Source organism: Lathyrus oleraceus, chromosome 5, assembly GCF_024323335.1.
Source record: "Lathyrus oleraceus cultivar Zhongwan6 chromosome 5, CAAS_Psat_ZW6_1.0, whole genome shotgun sequence".
NCBI lineage: Eukaryota > Viridiplantae > Streptophyta > Magnoliopsida > Fabales > Fabaceae > Lathyrus > Lathyrus oleraceus.
In genome coordinates, this window is record NC_066583.1 from 372422795 (window position 1) to 372448241 (window position 25447).

Genomic DNA, 25447 nt, shown 5'->3' on the forward strand with positions numbered 1-25447 from the left:
CATAGTGGTTTCAGGTCGAAGAGTGGTATACACTATTATCACCATGAGAATAACTTATGACACTTTGCATAACTTTCTATATAGTATTCTCATAGCGGGTCAATCCGGTATAAATATTACTCCTAATATTCATACCTATGTTTAAGACTTGATAACTCTTTATCCATGATCCATGAGATGTGATCATCAGTCTACAAACATAATAGTCTTAATGCTTTAATGTTATCCCACTTCACATTAAAGCTCGACTACGGATACTTTAAGAATAGTGCCTTTATGTTTAATGTGTTCTCATGATTAAGTCACACTTAATACATTAAACGGACTATCTATTCTAGGGACTTTATTAATCAACCATAATAAAGAAAATGCCTTTTATTATTAATAAATAATTCGATACAAGTACCAAAAGTATTGGCCTCTAGGGCTTACACCAACACTCTGAAGCTAAGTTGCATAATCATTATTAGGGCGAGGAACTTTACACATCAGTGCATGTTCTTAATCTCACTCCTACTGTTGCTTTGAGCAGTGAAGTTCCAAACCAAATTTGGTTTGGAAAGAATGTCAAGTATGATCATTTGAGAGTATTTGGTTGTAAGGATTTTGTGCATATTCTAAAGGATGAAAGATCCAAGTTGGATGCAAAGTCAAAACAATGTATCTTCATCAGATATGGGAAATGTGAGTTTGGTTACAGGTTATATGATCCTGTAGGGAATAAGCTTATTCGAAGTCGCGATGTGGTCTTTATGGAAGACCAAACTATTGAAGACATTGATAAGATAAAGAAGGCTACACCCAAGAAAGATATCAGCTTGTCTAATGTTGATCTAGCTCGGTTACCTAGTCATAATTTGGATATTATTGGTGGTGATTATCATAATGGCGAGCCATATGATCATGTTGATGATCAACAACTTGGAGATGAGGTAGATATTTCAACTAATGATGGTAAATGGGAGAGCGATATATCACAAGATGAGAATCTTGGTGAAGCTCCATAATCATCTCAAGTTCCATTTAGGAGGTATAACATGCAAAGACAACCTTCTACAAGGTATAATTCTGATGAGTGTGTGACATTGACTGATGAGGGTGAACCCGAGTGTATTTAAGAGGCCATGGAAAGTGATGAAAATCAAAAGTGGATGGATGCAATGCACGGTGAGATGAAATCATTGCATGATAATCACACTTATAATTTAGTGAAGCTGCCTAAAGTTAAAAGGGATTTGGAAAACAAATGGATTTATAAAGTTAACATGAAAGCAACTCTAAGTCTCCAAGATATAAAGCCATATTAGTAGTGAAATTTTTACTTCAAAGAAAAGGTGTTGATTTTAATGATATTTTCTCACATGTTGTAAAGATGTCATCAATTAGAACCATGTTAAGTTTGGTTGCTACTCTTGATTTAGAGGTTGAGCAAATGGATGTGAAAACGACTTTCCTTTAAGGTGATTTAGAGGAAGAGATCTACATGAAACAACCCGATGATTTTCAATTTAAAGGTAAAGAAGGTCACATGTGTAGATTGAGAAAGAGTTTATATGGGTTGAAGCAAGCTCCAAGGCAGTGGTATAAGAAGTTTGAGTTTGTTATGTATGATCGAGGATACCAGAAGACTACTTCAGATCATTGCGTCTTTGTTAGAAAATTTTCTAACAATGACTTCCTTATCTTGTTGTTATATGTTGATGATATGCTTATTGTAGGGAAAAGTATTTCTAACATTAATAAGTTAAAAAAGTAGTTGGGGGAGTCATTTGACATGAAATACATAGGAGCAGCTAAACATATTCTTAGCATTAGAATCACACATGACAGAAAAGAGAAGAAACTTTGGATATCACGAGAATACTATATCGAAAGAGTGCTGCAAAGATTCAAAATGGAAAGTTCTAAGGCGGTAAACACTCCTCTCGCTACTCATTTTAAGTTGAGTTCTAATTAAAGTCCTTCAAGTGAAGATGAAAACTTTGATATGAAATATGTTCCTTATGCATCTGTTGTGCGTAGTTTGATATATGCAATGGTGCGTACAATAGCAGATATATCACATGTTGTTGGTACAGTCAATAGATTTTTGTCAAATCTAGGTAAAGAGCCTTGGAATGTTGTAAAATGGATTTAAGGTATCTTCATGGTACTACTTCTGCGAGGCTTTATTTTTGAGAAGATAAGAATACTCTAGTGGGGTACTTTGAATCTGATATGGCTGAAGACATTGATTCTAGAAAGTCCACTTCGGGCTACGTGATTAAATTTTTAGGGGAAATTGTGGCTTGGCAGTCCATATTGCAAAGTGTGTAGCACTGTCTACTACAGAGGATGAGTTCATTGTAATTACCGAAGAATGAAAAGAATTACTATGGTTGAAGAATTTTTTGCAGGAGCTTGGTTTTATTCAAGACAAATATGTGTTATTTGTTGATAGTCCAAACGCTATTCATCTTGGTAAGAATCTGACTTTTCATAATAGGTCCAAACACATTGATGTGAGATATCATTGGATACGTGATGTTTTGGATGCTAAGTTTTTGGAGTTAGCTAAAGTTCATACATATGATAATGGTTTTGATATCATGACTAAAGCATTACCAAGAGGAAAATTTGAAGCTTGTTGTGATATCGTCGGTTTGACGATTTCCTCTACATAGTTGTGAGGGAGAGATTTGTTGGGTTTGGACTCCCTTCTTATATGGAGAAAAGCCCAAATATGATTAGACCATGTATCTCATTTATTTAAGTGGAGAGGATAAATTTAGGGTTGAGAGAGATGGAGAGAAAATAAGGATTCAAAAGAGAGAAAATATGAGAGAAACTCATTCCAATTTTTCTACAACCAATCTGACTAAATCAACGATCCCTGATTCGTTAACCGTTGGACCAAGCTCAAATTTGGAGGACATGTTCATAACACATATATCTAACTTTTGACCATTAATAATTTCAAAGCATGTCTTAGACGAGAGTTATCTACTTGACACTAAAGTTGTAGATTTAGGAAAATTTTCAGCTTTTTGATTCTTATTTATAAACTAGTTTGTTTTGAGATTTGCGGTTGTTAGCACTAGTTTGAGAATCACTTTAAGACCCTCTTATACCCTTAATTGATTATAGTGGAGTTATTTATTTGGTCTGGACGACTCATGGTTTCTACTCTCATATTGAGGGGGTTTCCATGTTAAAAATATCGGTGTTCTTTTGTGTCTTTATTTGTTCGATTTTACATCTTATATTTTTTTATTGATCCTCAAGGTTCCTACAAATTTGTGGAATTTTATATCCTCTGCGTATTGGTTTGTTATTGTGTCTTAATTTCCCATCAATGTTATCCTTCATATTAATAATGTTATGAGGAGTAAATAAAATTTGTTTACTCTTCACTTTTTTTTCACATTTCTTGATTGATAACATATTTCTGAAGTTCAATAGCAAAACTCTTAAATTTGGATTAATACATTTTATAGTAGAAAGTTAGAATGAATTTATGGTGTGTAAGTGGATGAGCTCATGAGTTTATCATTACTCTGAAGGAAATGTTCAAGTCATCCTTGTTGTTCATGTTGCTAATGTGGATAACTTAGTCTATGTGATACAACTATTACACATTTAAAAGAAAACATATGAATTTCAATACATTTTCAATGTATTATTTAGTATTTTATTGCTACATATTTTTTATAATTAATATATTTAGCGGAGGTTACAGAACTTCGTAATTTCGTTTAAAATTCAATGTAAAACAAAATTGTTGTATAAATTTATTTTAAAATGTAAATCACATTTAACGATGTTTGAAACCGTCACAATTACACTAACGACATTTTATATTACGGTTTTTGAAAACATCACAAAAGTGGCTCGCGACACCAACATTTATGACAGTCATAAAACTGTCTCAATTTCAGTGTTGCAGCAGTTCTAACCTCCACAAAAGCCATTTTTTCTTATAGTGAGATAATAATCACAATGTCCGTTTTTAGAAAAAGTGTCATATTAGATTGACGAGTGGCATATAACAAAGACAATAAATCCCAAGAAACCCCATCATTTTCTAACAAAGGGATGTGAAATATCAAAGAGTAAAATATGAGACAAGTCAATGATTGATAAGACACCCACTAGCACAATCACTATCATTAAAGAACCTCATCACATCCAACCGGACTTAGGAGGCAACTGTACCAACTTCAGCTCAATAAGGTATTGACCCATAATAAAAAAGATTCAATCTCAACATTGACCCTTATGGACGATTTCAAACGAGAGATCACAAGTGAAGGAAGACTAGAAGAGAGGGGTGTAAGCTCTCAAAAACATCTCAAGTTTTGTCATAGGTATACATCTGATCAAGAGGTGTGATGAAATAAAGGTCGTTAATGACATAATAAGTAATACGATGACACCTACCCCAAACGATGAAGGTTTTGTATCTCTAAAAATTCTATAATCCACCTATAAAGGAAGGATAAACGTCATAATCAAAGTACACATTCTCTAAAACTTAAAATATTCTTCTGTCTCGTTCACTCAGTCACTTAAACATCAAAATACTTGCATGGATACACTTTAATAATATTGATAATATCCTTGACAAAACAACTCGATATTCAATATGCTATCTCATTAAAATCAAATCACACGTCAATTTATTTAGGTTCTGATCGATTTCTAACCATGATAACTTTCTCTTAATTGAAAAAGTTATCCTAAATTTGTAATTAGCCTTGATAGTAAATGACAGGTTCATTTTGACCTCCAATAGGAAGACTATCACAACATCAATATTACACCTTAGTTGCGAATGCAAACCACCATTTGAAACAATTTGTCAATATTACCCCTTAGTTACGAATGCAAACCACCATTTAAAACTACTGTCAACATAAAAAAAAAAAAAACGTTACATCATGACATAAACAGCGGTCGTGTCCTTTTTATCTAAAACCTGATTCTATGTACTACAAGATGCTAACATGATGTGACGTATGTGTAAGAATACGAAAACAGAAATAAAGTGCAACTAATCCAACCTTGCTTCAAAAAATTTAGATAGAATATGTTTTTGTATAAATACCCTGTCCGAATATCGAATCTGTCGTTTATTCATTTTAAGGTATATTGTGTTGGCTTCGGTCCCTCTGTCTCTTATATGTTTCAATTAAATTAGCACTAGACACATCTTTAGTAAATGTGTTGACAGTAGTTTTGTATCATAATTTTTGTTGTACTGATTTATTCTGTTAATTTCAGTACATAATTCACTGTCGTCTTTAATTATCTTTTCAGAAGTTGAGATAGTACTGCATGTTTCAGATGTTCAGCCAAGACTGGTCCTAAAGGAATGCATTTAAAGATGTTGCAGTTGCAGCTTTAGACTTCAAATTGGTTTCAATTAATAATATAAATAACTTTTAATATTTAATTTGTATAGGTTTTATAATATAAAATTGATTCATTAATATTTTTAATAATTAATTCCGCATAAACCAATTATATAATACATTAATGATTACTATTTAACATTGTAAAAAAATTGAGATTAAAAAATATTTAATTTTATTGTTGGTATCCTTTGAAAAAAGTTGTTTCAAATCTTACTTTAAACCTATAAATTATAAATTTTATTGTTGTTAAGTTTTGAATTTTTTTTTTTTAAAATTTCATTACTTTCAATTTATATATATATATATATATATATATATATATATATATATATATATATATATATATATATATATATATATATATATATATATATATATATATATATATATATATATATAGATTGTGGGAAATGATGCTTAATATTTTTATAGATTTTATTTAGTTAAAATAGAGATTATTAAAGTAAATTACATAAATTTAAAAAATTATTAAAAGCATTAAAATGAGTTTAATAAATATGTAAGGATAGGGTGAAATAATTTTATGTTATCGTTTATTAAAAAACTTGTTATTTTAACATGTTTTCATAGTAATTTTAAGATATATGTGATTTTTCCAAATACACATATGTCATTGAGTGTCTGTATAAAATCAATCTATTAAATTTGTTGATTATTTATATATTTTACAATTTTTTCCTATAAGAGATAATTTTAATATTTGGGTAATAATATTTAATGTAAATGATGCAACATGATTATGAATCTATGGGTAAAAAAATTAGTAATGCTCTTTAAAATTTGAGGATTTTTTTTTTAAATGTTAAAAAAAATCAAGAGAGTTCTTTATTCAAAGATAGGATAATACTCTCTATAACTTTTATTATATTGAATAAATATATAATTGTTTTGATACACTAATTACTTAAGAAAATTATTTATAAAAAAAAATTGAATGACTGATGGGAGAGACACTTTTTATATTTAAATAATCATTTGTCTAGATGGGAGAGGCTTGTTTTTTTGTGCTAGACTCAATCCAATTGTTTATACATTACCTATATTTAATCATGTAGCAGTAGATTTCATGATAGAGATGAAAAACATTCTAATTAGCAAATGTTTACTTTGTAATGATGAAAAGTTCTTTGATTTTATTGAACTAGATTAGACTACAGTTATTACTTCGTCTATAAAAGACTACATGTATTATTTAGATCCAGCACACTAATAATCATTTATAAGCAATCCAAGACCCACAAATTATCATTTTTCGGATAAAACCAAATTCATATTTACTTTACCCTGATGTGAAATAATCATACTTATCAACTTATTATTTTAACATTTTCTTAAAGGAGATCTGAGTTTGGGAGACTCATCAAAACGAATATTTACCAACTAGTCATGATAATACAATCTTAGAAGTCTTGTTAAGATGCATAATGTTTTGCTTATAAAAAAAATACATGAAGTTTTTAATATTAAAAAGTGGCATACACTTTATTTTTTATATTAGAAAAGAGGAGTAAAGTTGAAAATCAATAAATACAATCTAATACAACATACTCTTTCATAACTCATCACTTATTTTTCTAAATGAATAATAGGTTGACTATGATCACTTATTTTTCTAAGTATTCCATACTAAAACATAAAGTAAAGAGTAAGTAATAGGTTAATAATGACTACATGTAAGGTTAGTATTTTCACGTTCAAATTAGTAAAATGAGGAGGTAAAATTAATAGATTTTTAGGGGTGACTTAGAATCATGTTAACATAGAAATGATAATTAGAATCGAAATCAGTTCGACTGACGTGAGATGTGAGAGACAGTTAGATAAATATCAATAACTAAGATGAAGATGGAGTTTTGCTTTAGTGCAGTGCTTCAACGTGAGTGTCTACATATTCACCAATTGAATGGGTGCTTGTGGTTCGACCGAGTCTCTGGATTGAGTCGGTCTTATCGGGTCTTTAGCTAGTTCAGAGAATTCATCCCTCCCCAAGTCCTTATTATAAGCCATGAAGCAAGGATTATTCATGTGAAATATTTGAGACTGGTCCCTCTATGAACTACACTGAGGGAATGCGATTTATTGGTAGAATGTTCTCGGGAGATGAAAAGTTCCATTAGGAAACTAAGTGGGAGTTTGTGGCATTGGGAATATGTGTATTAAATGCTTATCACATCAATGAAATGTTGTTTTAGGAAGGCTTCACGTCCCTTCATGCTCATAGGATAGAAAGACGATGCACTTAAGGTACTTGAGTGCACTCGAGTGTCGTTACGATATCGAGGTCTCATCTTGATCGTTTATTATGGCATTTGGTGCTTCTTATGCTTTCAGTTATTGATCTTGGAACTCTCTATGCCTATAAACTAGGAAAACAAAGTTGATTTTATTTTTCATCGTCTCTTGCTCCTAAGGACGGTAAACTTCTTGCAATTTCGGTGAGAACCACTGCAACATTTATGGGTTTTACATTCTTCATTCTTAGTTACTTGATTTTTATCCTTAGAAGCCTATTACTTTTTAGATTTTCAAATACTTTCTTATCGTTGCTTCGTTCTCCACTATCTGTTTTATGTTTCACTGCTTACATTCTCTTTTTTAGTCATGATCAATATCGAGAATCCAAATATTGCATTCATACATTTAAGTAGGGGTGATGAAATCACTAATGTTTCGTTTCATATCAAAGTTGAAGTAATAAACCTAATGAACTTAGAGGTGTTAAATTTAGAAGTAAGAAACCCAAAAATAAGGATTGTTGAGATTAGGGAGCCTGTAGAGATGCGGGACTTAGAGATGAATATTGCTGAAGTGGGGGAAACTTCGCATACGATGATTAATATTTGTGAGGTTTCTCGAGGGTTTGCCTTTCCAAGACTTCATATGTCAAATCCAAAAATTGTAGTGAATCTCATAGATGAACGGAAGACCCAAACCTATATTAAATGTTATAGACGCTCCTTCGTTCACGATCCTACTGATAGTAAAATTATGTGGTGCATAGAAGTACAATCACACACCCATACTCATGATCATAACTTTTTGTCTATTGATAGAGATCCAAAAATGGTATAATGGATATAGTGGAACCTTGAGCTCCCTGATGATGTTGATCAATACCCTTTGGTGGATCAATGTCCACCAAGATCTAGGTATGTCCTCAAATTGGGTGTGAGATTCCATTACATGAATGCTTATTTTCTAGAATATGGTTTATAGCGTTTGGCTGCAGCGTCTCTATTTCTTTGTTGATGCTCCTGCCTAGAAGAAGCAATGTCTAATACTTTGTTCCCTCAATATGTTGATGTCTCTTAACTTTTAAAACATTGACAAAAATATAAAGAAATCAACACACATGATAACAAAAAAGAAAACATGCATTGATAAATTCTAAAACTTAGAGAAATCAACACTTAAATGCGTTGAACAATATTTTAAATTAAGAAACTAAAGGACATACAAAACTTTTCATGTTTAGATTCTGTTCCAGTTTGTTTTAACTTTAAAAAAATGGATTTTTTCTTTGTATTTTTGGAAATGGATTCTACAAAAATATTTTTCAAAATATTACAAGTTTTTCTAAATTTGTTTTTTATAAATTTAAAAGATTGAATTGTTCATTCTATAACATAAATATACATTATTGAAGATCAAAATATAGTTAAAATCATATTTTTTTTTAAAAGTTGTATCGTAAAAATTATTTTTATGAAAAGCTATTTGAAATAGCTTCAAAATTAAGTGATTTTTTGAAAGTTTGATATCCAAAAAAAGTTTCGATAAAATGATGAAATATCTAAAATAACATTTTAAGAATAACTATTCAAACCAAATTTTTATTTGAAGCTTTTACGAAAAGTTTATTTGTAAATTTTTTTTACACTAAAATATGTAATACTATAAAAATCATTTTAAAAAAAAGACAAAACAAACGGGCCCTATATAAGTAGAGAAAATTTAGTAGTTAAGAAAAATTGAATAAATAAAATTAAGATTTGAACAAATGTATACTAATTCTCTTATTTGATAGATGAGAGCTTAAAAAAACAGTGGATTAAACCAAATTTGAATGGAAAATTGTTAAATATAATTCATCTCAAGTTAGTTTAGTTTGCATTAATGGTTGAATTTGGTTTTGCATTTCATTTGAGATTTCATTTGAATTTGAGTTGATTTTGGATGAATCTATATAAGCCTAAAGTAAGATGAATTTGTAACTAAATTAACAGGTTTTTTATTAAAGAAAGTTAGTTACAAAGTCTCTCTCTCTCTCTCTCTCTCTCTCTCTCCTCATTCTTTTATCTTCATATTCTCTAATTCTTGTGCATCAATGGAGGTTCATTGTTGAACTCCAAAAATTGGTATCCAGAGCTCCGGTTTGACTCACAAGGAAACACGAGTGTAATAAGGTGTGTGATTGATTTCGTTCCTGAAATTTGCATTGAATTGGAGTTCGAAATGGAAGAGAATCACTGATCTTAATTCCCATGGTTTGGGAAACATGAGTGTTTGTGAAAAATGAGTAATTTGTACAAGAATAAAGTTGAACGGCGAAAACGGTAGCTTGAACCTAAAGCTTCTAGTATTCGACATGAAGAACTAGAATCAGTGGTTGATTAAGATGTGTGTGTTATTTGGAGCTCAAGATGTTCTTGATCTCGTCAATGACAGTTACATGTCGGTTGAAGAGAATGAATCAGAAACGCAAAGAAATGTGCAACGTGAAATGAGGAAGAAGGGTCAGAAGGCATTGTTTTATATCCATCAGTGTGTGGATACGTAGGTGTTTGAGAAAATTTCTGATTCGACGATGACGAAGATGGTGTGGGATACACCAGTAAGGTACTATGATGGTGATGCATCAGTCAAGAAAGTAAAGTTGCAGCCCATACACAAGCAATCTGAAAATCTCAGCATATAGAACAATGTGAAGGTGCCTAATTACATCTCCAGAGTGATTGTGGTCACTAACAAGATGAAGTTTTATGGATAAAAGTCCTCTGAATAAATAATCATCGAAAAGGTATTGAGTTCACTTAAGACTCATTTGATTACATAGTTGTAGCCATATAACACTCTAAATACACTAGAACAATGAGAATTTAAAAGCTTTTGAGTAGTTTATAGGCACAAGAGTTGCGTCTAACTGAAAGAAACTTTGAAAAGAAGATAGAACTGGCTCTGAAAGCTTCTTTTGGAAAGATGAATCAAAAGTAAGCATGCCTAAAGAACAAGAAAATGTATGGTGGTGGTGTTCAGAAGTCAGAACTCTCTAATTCTGATAAGAAACATCATAATGTTCAGAAGGGGAAAAAAGAAGTTTGACAAGAGAAAGGTTTAGTGCTAGAGTTGCAACAAGTTTGACCATTTTGCTGTTGATTGCTAGTCAAATAAGGTTAACAAAGTTGATTAAGACAACATATCTAGAGGAGATTCTGATGATGAACTTGTGTTATTGATGGTATCTGAGAATGTATGTCTACCAATTGTAGACTGGTGGTATATGGACATTGGCTGCTCAAATCACCTAATTATAAACAAGTAATGGCTGGTTGATTTTGACTATAGTAAAAGAACCAAGATCATATGTGTTGATGATGAGTATCTGAATTCTAAAGGAATGGGAAATGTCAGAGTGAAATTGAACAATAAAAAAACTTTACCGATTAACGATGTATGGTATGTTCCTGACATAAATAGCAATCTGATGAGTATAGGTCAACTTATTAAAAAGGATTTTTAGTTTCCATGAAGGACAATATCTTGAAGTTGTATGATTGTAATTAGAATTTGATTATGCAATATGAATTGGGAAGAAATAAAACATTTAAAGTGAATGTTGCAATATCAGACACTCAATGCCTTAGTGCAAGAAGTGTTGAAGGGGAAAATGAGTTATTGCACAAGAGATTGGGAAAATGAACTATAAAAGCTTGGGGCATATGATTTCAAAGAATTTGGTACATTGAATTCCTAAGATTGTGGAACTAGATAAATCATGTGATATATGCATGAGAGGCAAGCAACCAAGATTTCCATTCTCATCAGAAATACCTCCAAGAGCAACTTATGCTTTAGGTGTGGTGTATTTTAATGTATTTGGTCCTTTTGAGGTACCTTCACTTGGAGGGAACAAGTACATTATGGATGAGTTCACAAGAATGACATGGGTAACACTCATTAAGTTCAAACATTAGGTGCTGAGTTCTTGAAGTTCAAAGTGAAGGTTGAAAATCAAAGTGGACAAAGGTTGAAGATCTTCATAATCGACGATGGAGGTGAGTTCAACTCAACAAAGTTCAAGAAGTTATATGAGGAACATGGTATTGAGCATGAGGTGGTTGTTTCATACACTTCACAATATAATGGTCTTGCTGAAAGGAGAAATAAAACTTTGATTTACATGACAAGAAATATGTTGAAGGAGAAGAATTTACCTAAGCAATTATGGGTGAAACAATTATCACATTAACATATGTGCTTAACAGATGTCCAACAAAGAAGTTAAATGAAGTAGTTCCTATTGAGAAATGGACTGGAATAAAGCAAAGTGTCAGCCATTTCAAGGTATTTGGTTATGTATGTTACAAATATATGCAAGATGCTACTAGAAGGAAATTGGATGACATAAGCAAAGTTATGTTGCTTATAGGTTATCACAATACAAGTGCTTATAAGCTATTTTGCCCACTCACTAACAAAGTTAAAGTCAACACAGATGTCATAGTGAAAGAATCATAAACAGCGGATTGAAGCAAGTCTCAATCAAACTCTAGTGCAATGTCAACATTAGAGTCTGATTCTGCCTCAAACAGAGATTTTGCCTCTAAAAGAGATTCTGCCTCTGAAGGAGATTCTACCTCTAAAGGTAATTCTTACTCTAAAGGAGAGTCTGAATCTAAAGATGACTCTGAATCTGAAAGTGAGTCTAACTCTGATGATGGATCTGGCTCTGAAGATGATCCAACCTCTGAAGGTGATCCAGCCTCTGAAGGTGGTCCAACCTCTGAAGGAGGAACTTCTGAAAGCGGAGCTTCTGAAGGTGGTCCTGCTTTTGAAGGTGAACTTGCACAGTTTCAGAGGCCATATAGAGTTAGACAAATACCAAAGAGACTTGCAGACTTTGAGTTATTACATGATATTGAGATTGACTCTAAAGGGGAAGTCATATAGAGTTCCATGATGATGGACTCTGAACCTATCATCATCAATGAGGCTCTCAAGAAGAAGGTGTGTGTGAACACCATGAAGGGAGAGCTTGGGTCATTGAAAGAAACAAGACATAAATTGACCATTCTACCCCAGAACAAGAAAGTTATCATCTGAGATAGGTTTTCAAGATAAAACTGAAGGCAGATGGTTCAGTTTCCAAGCATAAAGCAAGGTTAGTAGCTAGAAAATTCCTACAAAAGTCTGATTTAGACTACTTTGAAGTGTTTGTACATGTAGCTAGACATGAAACCACAAGGTTGGTTATTGCTATAACTGTAAATAGTATTGGCCTCCGATACATTTAGATGTAAAGTCATCTTTTATGAATGGTCCGTTGCAAGAAGAAGTTTATGTGTTACAAACTCCTAGATTTGTGAAAGAAAACAAAGAAAAGATGGTGTGCAAGCTGCATTATGCCTTGTACAGGCTAAAATAAGCTCCAATGGCTTGAAATCTGAAAATTGATTCATTTTTCAAGCATCTGGGTTTCAAAAAAGTGAAATGGAATATGTGTGTATGTGAAGCATGCTTCTGAAGGAAATGTGATTATGGTGCGTATTTATGTAGATGTCATACTTCTGACAGGGAGTTATACTTCTGAGATAAACAAGTTCAAGAAGGTGTTGATAAATGCATTTGATATGACTAGCCTTGGAAATATGGTATATTTTCTAAGGATGAAGATTATATACTCTGATAAGGGAATCATTGTGCACCAACTGAAGTATGAACTTGAGCTGCTGAAAGATTTTAGTTAATGAATTGTAAGTCAACATTCACACCTGCTGAGACAAATCATAAGTTAGATTCTGATTTTCTGATGGTGAGGATGTAGATGCTACAACCTTCAAACAACTGGTTGGCTGTCCGAGATATCTATGTAACGCCAAATCTGCCATCTGTTATGCAGTTGAAATGGTGAGTAAGTTTATGAGTAAACCAAAGTGGTCACATTACCAAGTTGTAGTGAGGTTTCTAAGGTATGTAAAAGTAATTCTGAGGCATGTAATTTTGTTTCCATCTGGAGTTTCAGATGCTACTGCGATGATATGCTATTCAGACTTTGACTGATGTGGAGACAAAGTAGATAGAAGAAGCACTACAAGATACATGTTTATGTATCTAGGAGCTCCCATTTATTAATGCTCCAAGAAACAACTAGTGGTTGCATTGTCAACATGTGAAACTGAATACGTATTTGGTGCTTTGTAAGCTTGTCAATCTGTTTGGTTGTTGAATTTGCTGTGGAGCTGGAGTTCAAGGTGAGCAAACCAGTCAAATTGATGATTGACAACAAATCTTCCATAAGTCTTGCTAAGAATCAAGTGTTGTATGAAAGAAACAAACATATTGATACTAAGTACCATTTTATGCACAATCAGGTTAAGAATGGAGTATTGAGGTTGTTCATATCAGCACTCAGAAGTAACTTGCGGATGTGCTGACCAAGGCAACAGAAACTGAAAACTTCATCAATTTGAGGGATGAAATTGGTGTTGTGGATTTTTCAACTTGAATATGAATTAAGAGATGATGTTAAATGTAATTCATCTCAAGTTAGTTTAGTTTGCATTTGCACTAGAATTTGGTTTTGCATTTCATTTGAGGTTTCATTTGAATTTGAGCTGAATTTGGGTGAATCTATATAAGCCTAAAGTATGATGAATTTGTAACAGAATTAACAATTTTTTTAGTAGAGAAAGTTAGTTACAAAGTCTCTCTTTCTCTTTCACACACACACACACACACATACACACGCGCACACACACACGCACACACATATGCACACACACACACACACACACACGCACACACACACACACACACACACACACACACACACACACACACGAATATACACACATACGCGCATGCACACACGCACACGCACACACACACATGCTTACGCACACGCACACACACAAGCACGCGCGCACACACCTACACGCACACACACGCATACACACGCGTACGCATTCACATGCACGCACACACACACACACACACATTAACACACACACACATGCTTACGCACACGCACACACACAAGCACGCGCGCACACACCTACACGCACGCACACGCATACACACGCGTACGCATTCACATGCACGCACACACACACACACATTAACACACACACACATGCATTAACACACACATGCATTAATGGAAGTTCATTGTTAACTCCAACAAAAATGATTCAACATAAATCGTAAATGACCAAATTTAGATAAAGGAGTCATCACATCTATAATGTGTTGGAATTCTAAAACTTGAATATGAAAAACATTTTGAAAAGACAATGCTTAACACACAAGTTTCTGAATTAAATATTGAAATTTTGTTTTCACATCATTAAAAACTTTACAGATGTTTTTATTTTTTTCAACACAATTTATATTTGTGATTTTCTTAGTATGTACCATTAAAACACAAATTACCACAATTCTTTTAAAAATTTAAAAAACTTTAAAAAAAATGCAGAGACAAAAAGAATTTTACTTTAAATATTGACATACTCATTGCCCATACCAAATTGTTGGCATAGCTATTTTATGTTGAATTGGACAACTCAAAATATTGATTTTGTTGTTCCATAAAATATTGATTTTACAAAATTCTTTAGTAACACAATAGTCACTAATTGTGTATAAAGATTTATGATAAATTTTAATTAATATATTAAAATAAATCTAAAATTTATTTAGTAGATATAAAGTATTAAATTAAAATAATTACTTAATAATAAACAATTATTATATACTAAAAATTATGTCAAAATAATTGTGTGAGACTTAAAGAAGTTTATTTTACACGGTAAGAATAACATAACCATACTAACTATAAAATGATTATAGAGATATATGTGTCAAAATTTAAAAGTTACATTAAAAGGGCATATATGTAATATTTAAAAGGGCATATATGTAATATTTTGTGGTAGTGTTTTTCTTTTAAGTTTATAGGAGATTTTATTAATTTATTTTTGAGATGAATTACTATACACTATCAATGTAAAAAGTTTTACACCATCGATTCATCACCATCATCCATTTGTATTACTTTATAAATTTTTAAAATAAAAATCAAATTTCTTTTAATATCCGACGTTTAGGATTAATTGATGGTGTAAAATCCTTTTACACTATCAGTGTATTTCAATTAAATTCTTTATTTGTAGTGTTTATATAATTAAGAATAAATAAAAACTTTATAAATCTAAAATGAAAGTTTTTGATTTTATAGGACCAACAATTCAGCAATTCAGCAATGAACACACAAGTCACTAAATTATTTACTTGCATTGCAGAACTTGTTTGCTATCTAGAAAAAACAAAATCCGTCGACAGTTTTGGGCCTTCACTTTTACAAGTGTGGCCCATATTTAATGTTTTCAACTTTTTCTATGTTTTTTTCTTATAGTATTAGTTTCTCCCCTTTTGCATTATGTCAATGCATAAAAATACCTACTTTTACTTAATTATTTTATTCCTTCAACTTTTTGTCTGTTTAATTTTCTTATACTTAGTTTTTCCCCTTTTGAATTAATATTAATGCATGATAATTGCTGCTTTTGCTTCTTGGTACTTAATTAATTTCCCTTTGTATCAATAAAGGGCCCTAGCTAACATAATTGATTATATTTTCATCTCATCCTTTGTCTATATATACAACTCTCTTGCCTCTCATTTTACCTATCATAGATACCTTGAAAACCAACACAACTATACTTCCTCAAATCACTTTCTCATGGGAGATAATGTTGTAGTGTCCAATATGGAGCTTGAGAGGTTGCTTAGCATGAAAGGTGGTAAAGGAGAAGCTAGCTATGCCAACAATTCCCAAGCTCAGGTAGCTCCATTCTTAATTTTTTTCAATCTAATTTATCTTTTCATTATCAATACTACTGACTGAGCAGAGGCTAAACAACAGTGTGCTGTTTAGCCTCGGCTTAGTCAATATCATAAATGAAAAATGTAATTTATTCGAAATCAATTAAATTTGTGTAGGCCATACATGCAAAGTCAATGCTTCATTTTCTAAAAGAAGCACTAGATGGAGTTGAGCTTCATGATCCTAACATTCCATTTGTGGTGGTGGATTTGGGATGTTCATGTGGAAGCAACACTATCAATGTTATGGATGTGATGGTAAAACACATCATGAAGCGTTACGAAGCATTGGGATGTAATCCACCTGAATTCTCTGCTTTTTTCACTGACCTTCCGAGTAATGACTTTAACACCCTTTTTCAACTCCTTCCTCCAATGGCCAACTATGGTGATAGTATGGAAGAGTGCCTTGCTGCTAATAATCACCGTTGCTACTTTGCTGCCGGTGTCCCCGGCTCTTTCTACCGGAGACTTTTTCCGGCTAGGTCTGTTGATGTTTTCCACTCTGCATTTTCTTTGCATTGGTTATCTCAGGTAATATAATTACACCTCTCTGTTTTTTTTTTCTGTTTTTATTCAAAAGACATATAGATACCGATAATATTGACAAAGACAGGTAAATATTGATAATAAATTTTAAAATTAAAAAAATAAATTTTGATTCTATGCATCAATAATAATTTTAAGATCAATTTATGTGTTACATAATTTTAAATTGCGGTTACGGTCGTAGATCCGATTATTGAGACTATTTCTGACACATTTTGTACTCATGATCCTTGACCAAAAGATATTTAAAATACACATTTGAAATATGTTTAGAAGTTAAAAAAAATTATTATATTAAAATAATATTAAGTTTTGGCGTTCTAAAATTTTGACTTTCTATCTTTTAAAAACCTTTTGATTGAATTTCAAGTTCAATAGTATATCATATATTTTCACACCCCTACCCCTATCCCTACCCCACCCCACCCATCAAAGAATCTATGTAGTCACTATGCACACTAAATTCCACGACATGATAACTTGAAATTTTTGCCACTTCTTGAAGATAATAATATATAAAAAATCCATTTTTAATGCATTAGTTAGGAGTAGAAGCCTCATTTTATAAGGCATAAAGTATAACCAAAACATATGTAACTAATCCATTATCTCAAGATTAGTTTAAAAAAACAACCTCATTATATGGTCCCATGCATGCATGTAGGTACCAGAATCAGTTGAAGACAAGAGATCAAGTGCATACAACAAAGGAAGGGTTTTCATCCATGGTGCTAATGAGATAACAACAAATGCTTACAAGAAACAATTCCAAACAGATTTGGCAGGTTTCCTCAACTCAAGGTCAATAGAGATGAAAAGCAAAGGGACCATGTTTTTGGTTTGTTTAGGCAGAACTTCAGTGGACCCCACAGACCAAGGTGGGGCTGGTCTCCTCTTTGGGACCCATTTTCAAGATGCTTGGGATGATCTTGTCCAAGAGGTAATCATCAGAAATTTTATCTAAAAGTAAAATCCAAACACTGTGCATGTTTTTTATTGGCAGACCAAAAAGAACTTGGGACAAAAACATATACATTCTATAACTTACCATGATTTAAAAAGTTGATGTTATATGTTTGTTGGCCACATTCATCATCACAATAGAAATGATAATTGAATGCTATGATGATGAAATTTTCATATCACATGTGGTTTAATACATGGTTTATGATTTTAATCATGTGCTTAATCACTTCATAGGGGTTAATTAGCAATGAGAAAAGAGATGATTTTAATATTCCGGTTTATGCACCAAGTTTACAAGACTTCAAGGAAGTGGTTGAAGCTGATGGTTCATTTTCCATTAACAAACTTGAAGTTTTCAAAGGAGGGAGTCCTCTTGTAGTGAATCAACCTGATGATGCAAGTGAAGTGGGAAGGGCTTTGGCAAACAGTTGTAGAAGTGTTTCTGGTGTTCTTGTTGATGCACATATTGGTGATAAGCTCAGTGAGGAACTTTTTCTTAGAGTGGAGAAAAGAGGCACTAATCATGGCAAAGAGTTGTTAGAGAAACTTCAGTTCTTTCACATTGTTGCATCCCTTTCTTTTGTTCAATGAGTAAGGGAAATAAAATGGATTTGAATTGTATGCAGTGTGATTTTGTGGAATCAAGCATATTTGAATTGCCCGATTAATATTGGATAGTTCAAATTTCAATGTAATTTTGTTTTTATTATTAAATCTAAAATATCTAATTTGAAATGAGAATTATTCGATTTTGATTAGACAAACTAAAAGTGATTTGCATATTGTTTCGAATTGGAACAAGAAATTGGCATAGATCAAGTGGAACTCTGGAGTTCCGAAGCAATGAAGTGAGTTTTCGGTATGACGAAGCGGGAGTGGACCTGACATTACAAAATAGAGAAAGTAGTATGAGTGTATGAATAAGAGAATATCTGAAATGACACGTGTTAAACATTATACAGTACGGACCGTCAAAACTGTCCCTGTGGGATATGGTGCCCCATGCTTGTCCGATCACATCTAATAGAGGAAATGCACAAAAGGCATGAATCACCTGTCCTTGGCTAGAGTGAAGTCCCAAATATTTCATGCATCTTTCTCTTGATTGGAATGAAGTCCCAAATATTCCATGCATTTTTCCTTATGATGCCTATTTGTTGGACCTTCCATCGTGAGCTAGGCGAACGGGCCAAAACAATTATCCCTCAAGCTCTTGTGCTTACTCGTAAAATGGGGGCTAGTTACGCATGCCTTTCGTCCGGCTTCTGGTGGAAGGAAGTGGAAAGCCCTTGATGAGACATGAATAACATTGGGAATAGACGCATTAAATATCTCCCCGTGATTAGCGAATGTTTCACAAAGGAGTTTCGGCTCATGGCCTTACGTCTGATACCAATGATGTCTTCATATATTAGGGTATTCAAGTATTGTTAACATTCTAAGAAAGTTTTGGACCTTCGGTGGTTCACACTTCCCAATGTCTACCATTGAGGATTGTACGACCATCTTCGTTGGAGGATATATGAGGAGTTCTGAGGTTAATATCTCATTTTTTCGTCATTCGTGAGTCTTGAAAACTCCTTTCATATGCTTATGATTTATTTCATCTTCTCCCATACCCTTTGGTTGGCCATCATTCCGATAGATTTATGTCCCTTCCTCTAGTAAATCATACAATGTGCGAGTTAGTGAGTTCATCTTCTTCAAAGTCACACTTCAAAAACCTTTCTTTTCTTTTATATTTGTATGTGTTACCAAAGTTTATGCATAAGAGAGTTATGGAATGTATTGAAGGAGAAAATCCATATCAATGGTGAAATGTTAGGGTGGCGATATTTATTATGAAAAGAGGTTTAGGGATTTGGTCATTCCTTTCTTGTGTTTTGGCAAAACCTCTCGCCATAGATGGATTTCAACATGGATGCAAAGTTTAAATTTACATCGATCATGTGCCTCCACTGATGGTTGTTTCTTTTTATATGTTGGAAGTTGTCTTTAAAATGGACAACTCTTGCCCCAGAGCCCAGAAAGTGTTAAGAGACAACTCGGTCGTGTGGATGGATAAAGAACCATTGAATATTTTTTCCACCTTCAACGGTAAGGGTCGCTTGAGTCATGCCATCATCAGGTGGGTTCTTCTTCGGATTGGAGAGGTGTTTTCCCTAGATAAGGATAAAAGGATATGCAGTAAATATGATGGTTGTGTCATCTAAGTGTTGAAAACGGACGTGTCTACCTCATTTAGGTCGGACCCACAAAAGCCCACAAAAAATAGAGTGGGTGTGGGGAGGGCTTGATTGAGGGTGTGTGCCTAAAATCTTGGCCGACCCCGTAAAAAATGAGGACGGTGCAGGCGTACATATGGACCTTGCACCTCTAAAGACTAAAAGTTGCAAAAATTCTTGTTAATGTTTACACCTGTAAAATCTCGCAAAAACTAGTGTGGGCGCAAGGCGGACATATTAGATGGTGAAAGCATAAAACCTTATTTTGTCCCGCAAAAATATGGGGGAAAACGGGCATGCCCAACAGGCCGACCTGTTTTTCCATCCCTAGTCACCCCCTTTCATGAATGCATATTTTCCTTGATTGATTTTCGCCTCCATTTACCATCTGGAAATTGCTCCCTCACAACTGCACTTGATGAGTTGAGCTTACGTCAAAGTCTTTCAGTACTGGAGTGAGTACAAGAGAAATGTCTCGAACTTGACACTTTTTTGTCATCTCTTTAAATCCTAACACAGTTCCTCCCAATAAGTCAAGGTCTTATTTCCCGCAGGAAGAATAACAAGATGTTTAAGGTGTATTCCGACATTGTGAAAAACTTAAAGTATTAGTATTATTGGATTACCCTCTTACTAAAATGTCTCACTTTAACATGTGCGACATGGAACTCGATCCACCTTACCCATGCTCGAGTCAATCTTCCATGTTCTATCATTAGAGCCATTTCTTGGCGGACTCCGAGTCCTATGTATACAATCTGGATGACTTGTCTCAAAAAGAGAACTACCTGAAGAGGAAATTGGTAACTTTCTTTGACGGTTTGAGTTTCATTGACAATGTTTCTTCTTTTAAGGAGGCACCAAAGAAACAAAAGAAACAGTACATATAAATGTGTTTATTAGTAGAAGCCACTACTAAAGCAGAGAGGCATGTCATCTTCGATGAGTGATGTAGAATATTTATTCTTTTCTTCATTGCTTTCTTGGTGACTATTTTCTTAACTTGCTTATTTTCTTGCTTGTAGATAAGATGAAGTTCCACCAAACAATACTATAATTGAAGAGGACTCATATGGTTGTCCTTCTTCTTTTATGGGGCACTAATATGTCATATAATGGGAGAGTTCCAATTATGGGGTCCTTTATTGATCTGTCCATAATCAATCTTCTCATCTCGGTTCCAACAGAAGTTTAAGGTTCTTTTGACCAACTCGTTGTGGGAAGTGTTATATGTTTGTCACTGCATGTTCATGGAGGTATTCCTTCCACGGGTCCTTCTATTAAAATTTGTCCAGAAAGTGAAGCATCTAAAATAAGCCCTTATATAACTAGAGAAGACCAAGGAAAGGATGGTTCTGGAGGAGGTTCAACGTTTCCGCTTGTTACCTCGTCTCTTACACTTCTAGTTTGCCCTAGTCCTTAGACGGTCGGGGAGTTCCAATGTTATGTTTATAAAGAAGATTATTCATACTTCTCAAGTAAGGTTGGGGTTGTTCATCAGAAGGAGTTGGAGAAAATGTCATACCAAATGTGCAGGATGTCGGGTATCTTAATATTTGATGATGGTGGAAAAGGAGATATCTTTCTACCTGACTGTCTCCGGAAAGATAAAGAAGTGCTATAGGAGAACATTAATACTTTTACTATTAAGAGAGTGTGGTACTTGGAAGAGCTAATATAAGAGAGTGGTCTGGTGAGAGAGATAAGAACTTATGTGTCGACTTTAAGTTATCCTTACTTACTAAATCAAAAGGGTGTACTCTCTTGTTCTAGAGATATAGAAGAAGGATAAAACCCTATTATCCTCTCGGACTACATAATCCACAATTGAGTTTGCTCATGTTGGGGCGAGCCATACATTTGACTCCTCTTGCAAGACAATAATGGAGTTGGAGGCATCTCTGACCGAGGCTCCAAAAGGTTTGGGGAAGGTTGAGGAAGGCCTTATGCAAATTTGTTCTTTGTTCTGCAAGTTTCTTTTGAAAATGCCTTACAATATGTGGAATTTTTTAATCCCACTATGCATATTTCACGAGAGCAGGTTCATCCAAATCAATAAATAGTGGATGAGAAGTCAATCATTTTCCAACATGAGTCAGGTTTGTAGCCTTTTGCCTATATATATATATATATATATATATATATATATATATATATATATATATATATATATATATATATATTACTGATCAAAAAGTACATGTGTGCATGTTACCCCTGCAATAACAAAGGCACTTCGAGACCTTAATAGGTATAATACGTTTTATGGTGCTTATGGATTGTCCAAAGCAGCGAGAAGCTACATATGGTGATATTTTGTGGCGGTTTAGTGGACCTTCTCACGTGAGGTAAGAGGCTATATATGTAGCGTGATACTTTTGTTGGGTAACAATAATGCGATATGATATGTATGGCTTAAGATATATCCTTTCTCCCGATATGGTAGAGATATTTATAATGGCTCTAGGCCTAGGGTTTCCTTGGGAAAGGTCACCGCCTACCTATTCAATGGTGGACTGGTGTATCCCTATTTCCAAGGGAACATGGGTCAGTTGTTGACCCAGACTTCTCTCATTCATAAAAATGTCTTATCCCACGTTTCCCAGAACTTGACGACAGGGAAGTGTTGAGGGGCGAGGCGGTACCTCCCTGAGGGAGATATGTGATTGTTGTCTTTCATGAGATGAGGCTCGGGGTCACCGCCTTAGTCAAGTCCTTTACAAATATAATACTACATAGTCCCTCAAGCACGGGGCCGTTGATAGAGGATGAGGTATTTTTAGACCGTGGTATATGGGAGTACCTCGAGGCCCTAAATTTTCCTATGTGACGTGATAGGCCTGTTAGGCCTGGTGGTTTTTTAAGAGAAGTCATATTGTTCGGTCGTGCCTCTTTGAGAGATTTCTATGTGTGGTCCTGCCCGAGAAGACTCTAAGTCCCTCGGGTGAGAGTTTGATTAGCTTGGGAAATCTAAGTCCCTCAGGTGAAGTTTTCTATAGTTCGACTGGTGAGACTATAAGTCCCTTAGATGAGGTGTTATGTCTCTTGGTGGGACTTCTATCAAGCCCTCAGACAAGAATCATGAATAAGTATCTTAGGCTAGACTTCGATCGTGCCTCTTGGAATGATTTCAATGTTTGGTCCCACCCGAGGAGACTCTGAGTCCCTCAGGCGAGAGTTTGATTTTTTGGGGAAATCTAAGTACCTCAGGAGAAGTTATCTATAGCCCGACTAATGATACTATAAGTCCCTCAGGTGACGTGTTATATTACTTATTTGTATTACCCTGAGGGGGGAAAGGATCTTCATCATAAAGTCCAGCAAGTATTGCCTCATGGGGTGACAAGAATATTTGCTATGAAGTCCAGCAAGTATTGCCTCAAGGGGTTGTAAGGATCTTCACTATGAAGTCTAACATATAAATATTAAATCAAGGGGCCGCAAGGATCTTCGATATGAAGTCCAACATACAAAATATTTAGAAAATTATCCCTGATGGTCATAAAAGCTCAAAAATTGTTCACTAGTACATAATCATTGTGCCTCTTAGGAAATTATAAATAATTTAACTGTAATAATATCTAAGATGGAAAGTGTTCCAGGTTCTATGTAAGATCTGTCCTTCCAACTTCTGTAACTTATACGCCTCATGAGGGAGCTTCTGGAATATGCGGTATGGCCCATCCCAATTAGGTTGTAGTTGTCCCTGTTATGCGGGAAGAACCATCTCTTGTAATACCATGTCACCCTTTTACATCTCTCTTGGCTTGACTTTGGATTTATATCTTTTGGTGGCTCTATGTTTGGCCACCAATTCACGGATATGTGTGACTTCTCTCAATTCGTCGATCGAGTCTTCCAGACTTCTAATTTATGCTTATTTTCTTCTTTATTAAATTGGTATTGTTGCCATGAGGGGGTATCAAAATCCATAGGAAAAATGTCGTATGCTCCATATATCATGGAAAATGTAGTTTCTTTGGTGGTGGAGTGCGGATTGGTGTGCTATGACCATAATATCTCGTACAGTATCTTAACACATAAACCCTTGGCATCATCAAGTTTCTTCTCAAGTTTCTTATAAATTACTTTGTTTGCTGACTTCGTCTGCTCATTGTCCTGAGGGTGTACGACTGATACAAACTTTGTTTGCACTCCCAAATAATTTCAAAAATCAGTAACCATAGCACGGGCGAACTGAGTTCCATTGTCAGAGAGGATAGCTCTGGGAAGTCCATACTTGGACATAATTTTATACAAATAGAAACAAGGAACTTTCTCAGTTGTGATTTTAGCAAAAGCTTCCACCTCTATCTATTTAGTTTAATAATAAACTCCCACTATCCAGAATTTTAGTTGACCTTGAGCTAAGGGAAATAGACCCAGGATTTCCATGCCCCATTGATAAAAATGCCAAGGCAAAGCCATAGACTGAAGAAGTTTAGTCAGAGCATGGTGAAGATCAGCATGTCTCTGGCACTGATTTCACTTCTTGACAAAGGCGATGTTATCCTTCACCAAAGTAGGCCAACAATGTCCCGCCCTTAACAGCTTGTGGGGGAGGAATTTTCAGCCAACGTGAGCGTTGCAAGCTCCCTTGTATACTTCTACAAGCACCAAGCCGATTTCATGGTCACCTAGGAACCATAGCATGGGAAAATCCCTTCCCATTTTATAAAGTTTTCCATAGGTGAGGGTGTACTTGGGAGCCTATTTTTGAATTCTTCTCGCTTCCCCCTCGTATAGTAGAAGTTCGTTCAACTTTAGGTAACACAATATGAGCGACATCCAACTAGAACCATTGTCTTTGATTTTCCAAGCTTGGACAGGAGGTCGGCTCTGAAGTTATGTTCACATAAATGTGTTCTATTTCAAAATAAGTAAAATGAGAGGGTAAACTTTATACCTTTTAAAAATATTTTATATGTTGGGGTTCCTTTTCCTGGTACTGTCTGAGGACTTGGATGGCGACTAATTGGGAGTCACTTTTGGTCTTCAGTCTAGAGGTGTCCATCTATGAGGTGAGAACCATGTCGGCGATAAGGGCCTCGTATTCTGCTTGATTATTGGCGGGTGAACTCAAACGTCAATGCTTGCTCGATGAGTATGTCGTCAGGACCTTCCAAGACTATCCCAATGTCGCTTCCTTTCATGTTTGAGGAGCCATCTACCGATAACGCCCATTCT

At 34.2% G+C, this 25447-nt stretch overlaps 1 protein-coding gene across 1 annotated transcript; it reads left to right on the forward strand.

Moving 5' to 3' along the window:
* The first annotated feature begins 16253 nt into the window (after positions 1–16253).
* On the forward strand, positions 16254–18776 carry LOC127084846 (indole-3-acetate O-methyltransferase 1). Its single transcript, XM_051025366.1, has 4 exons — positions 16254–16479; positions 16638–17054; positions 17734–18009; positions 18270–18776. The coding sequence occupies exons 1-4, from the start codon at positions 16378–16380 to the stop codon at positions 18624–18626; spliced, it is 1152 nt and encodes a 383-aa protein (XP_050881323.1). The 5' UTR covers positions 16254–16377; the 3' UTR covers positions 18627–18776.
* The last annotated feature ends 6671 nt before the right edge of the window (positions 18777–25447 follow it).

Excerpts from the sequence above, each read along its gene's own strand:
- LOC127084846 (XM_051025366.1), top strand. The coding sequence starts at position 16,378 with ATGGGAGATAATGTTGTAGTGTCCAATATGGAGCTTGAGAGGTTGCTT. Across the intron at positions 16,480-16,637 it reads CCAACAATTCCCAAGCTCAG|GCCATACATGCAAAGTCAAT; the intron begins GTAGCTCCATTC and ends AAATTTGTGTAG. Across the intron at positions 18,010-18,269 it reads GGGATGATCTTGTCCAAGAG|GGGTTAATTAGCAATGAGAA; the intron begins GTAATCATCAGA and ends ATCACTTCATAG.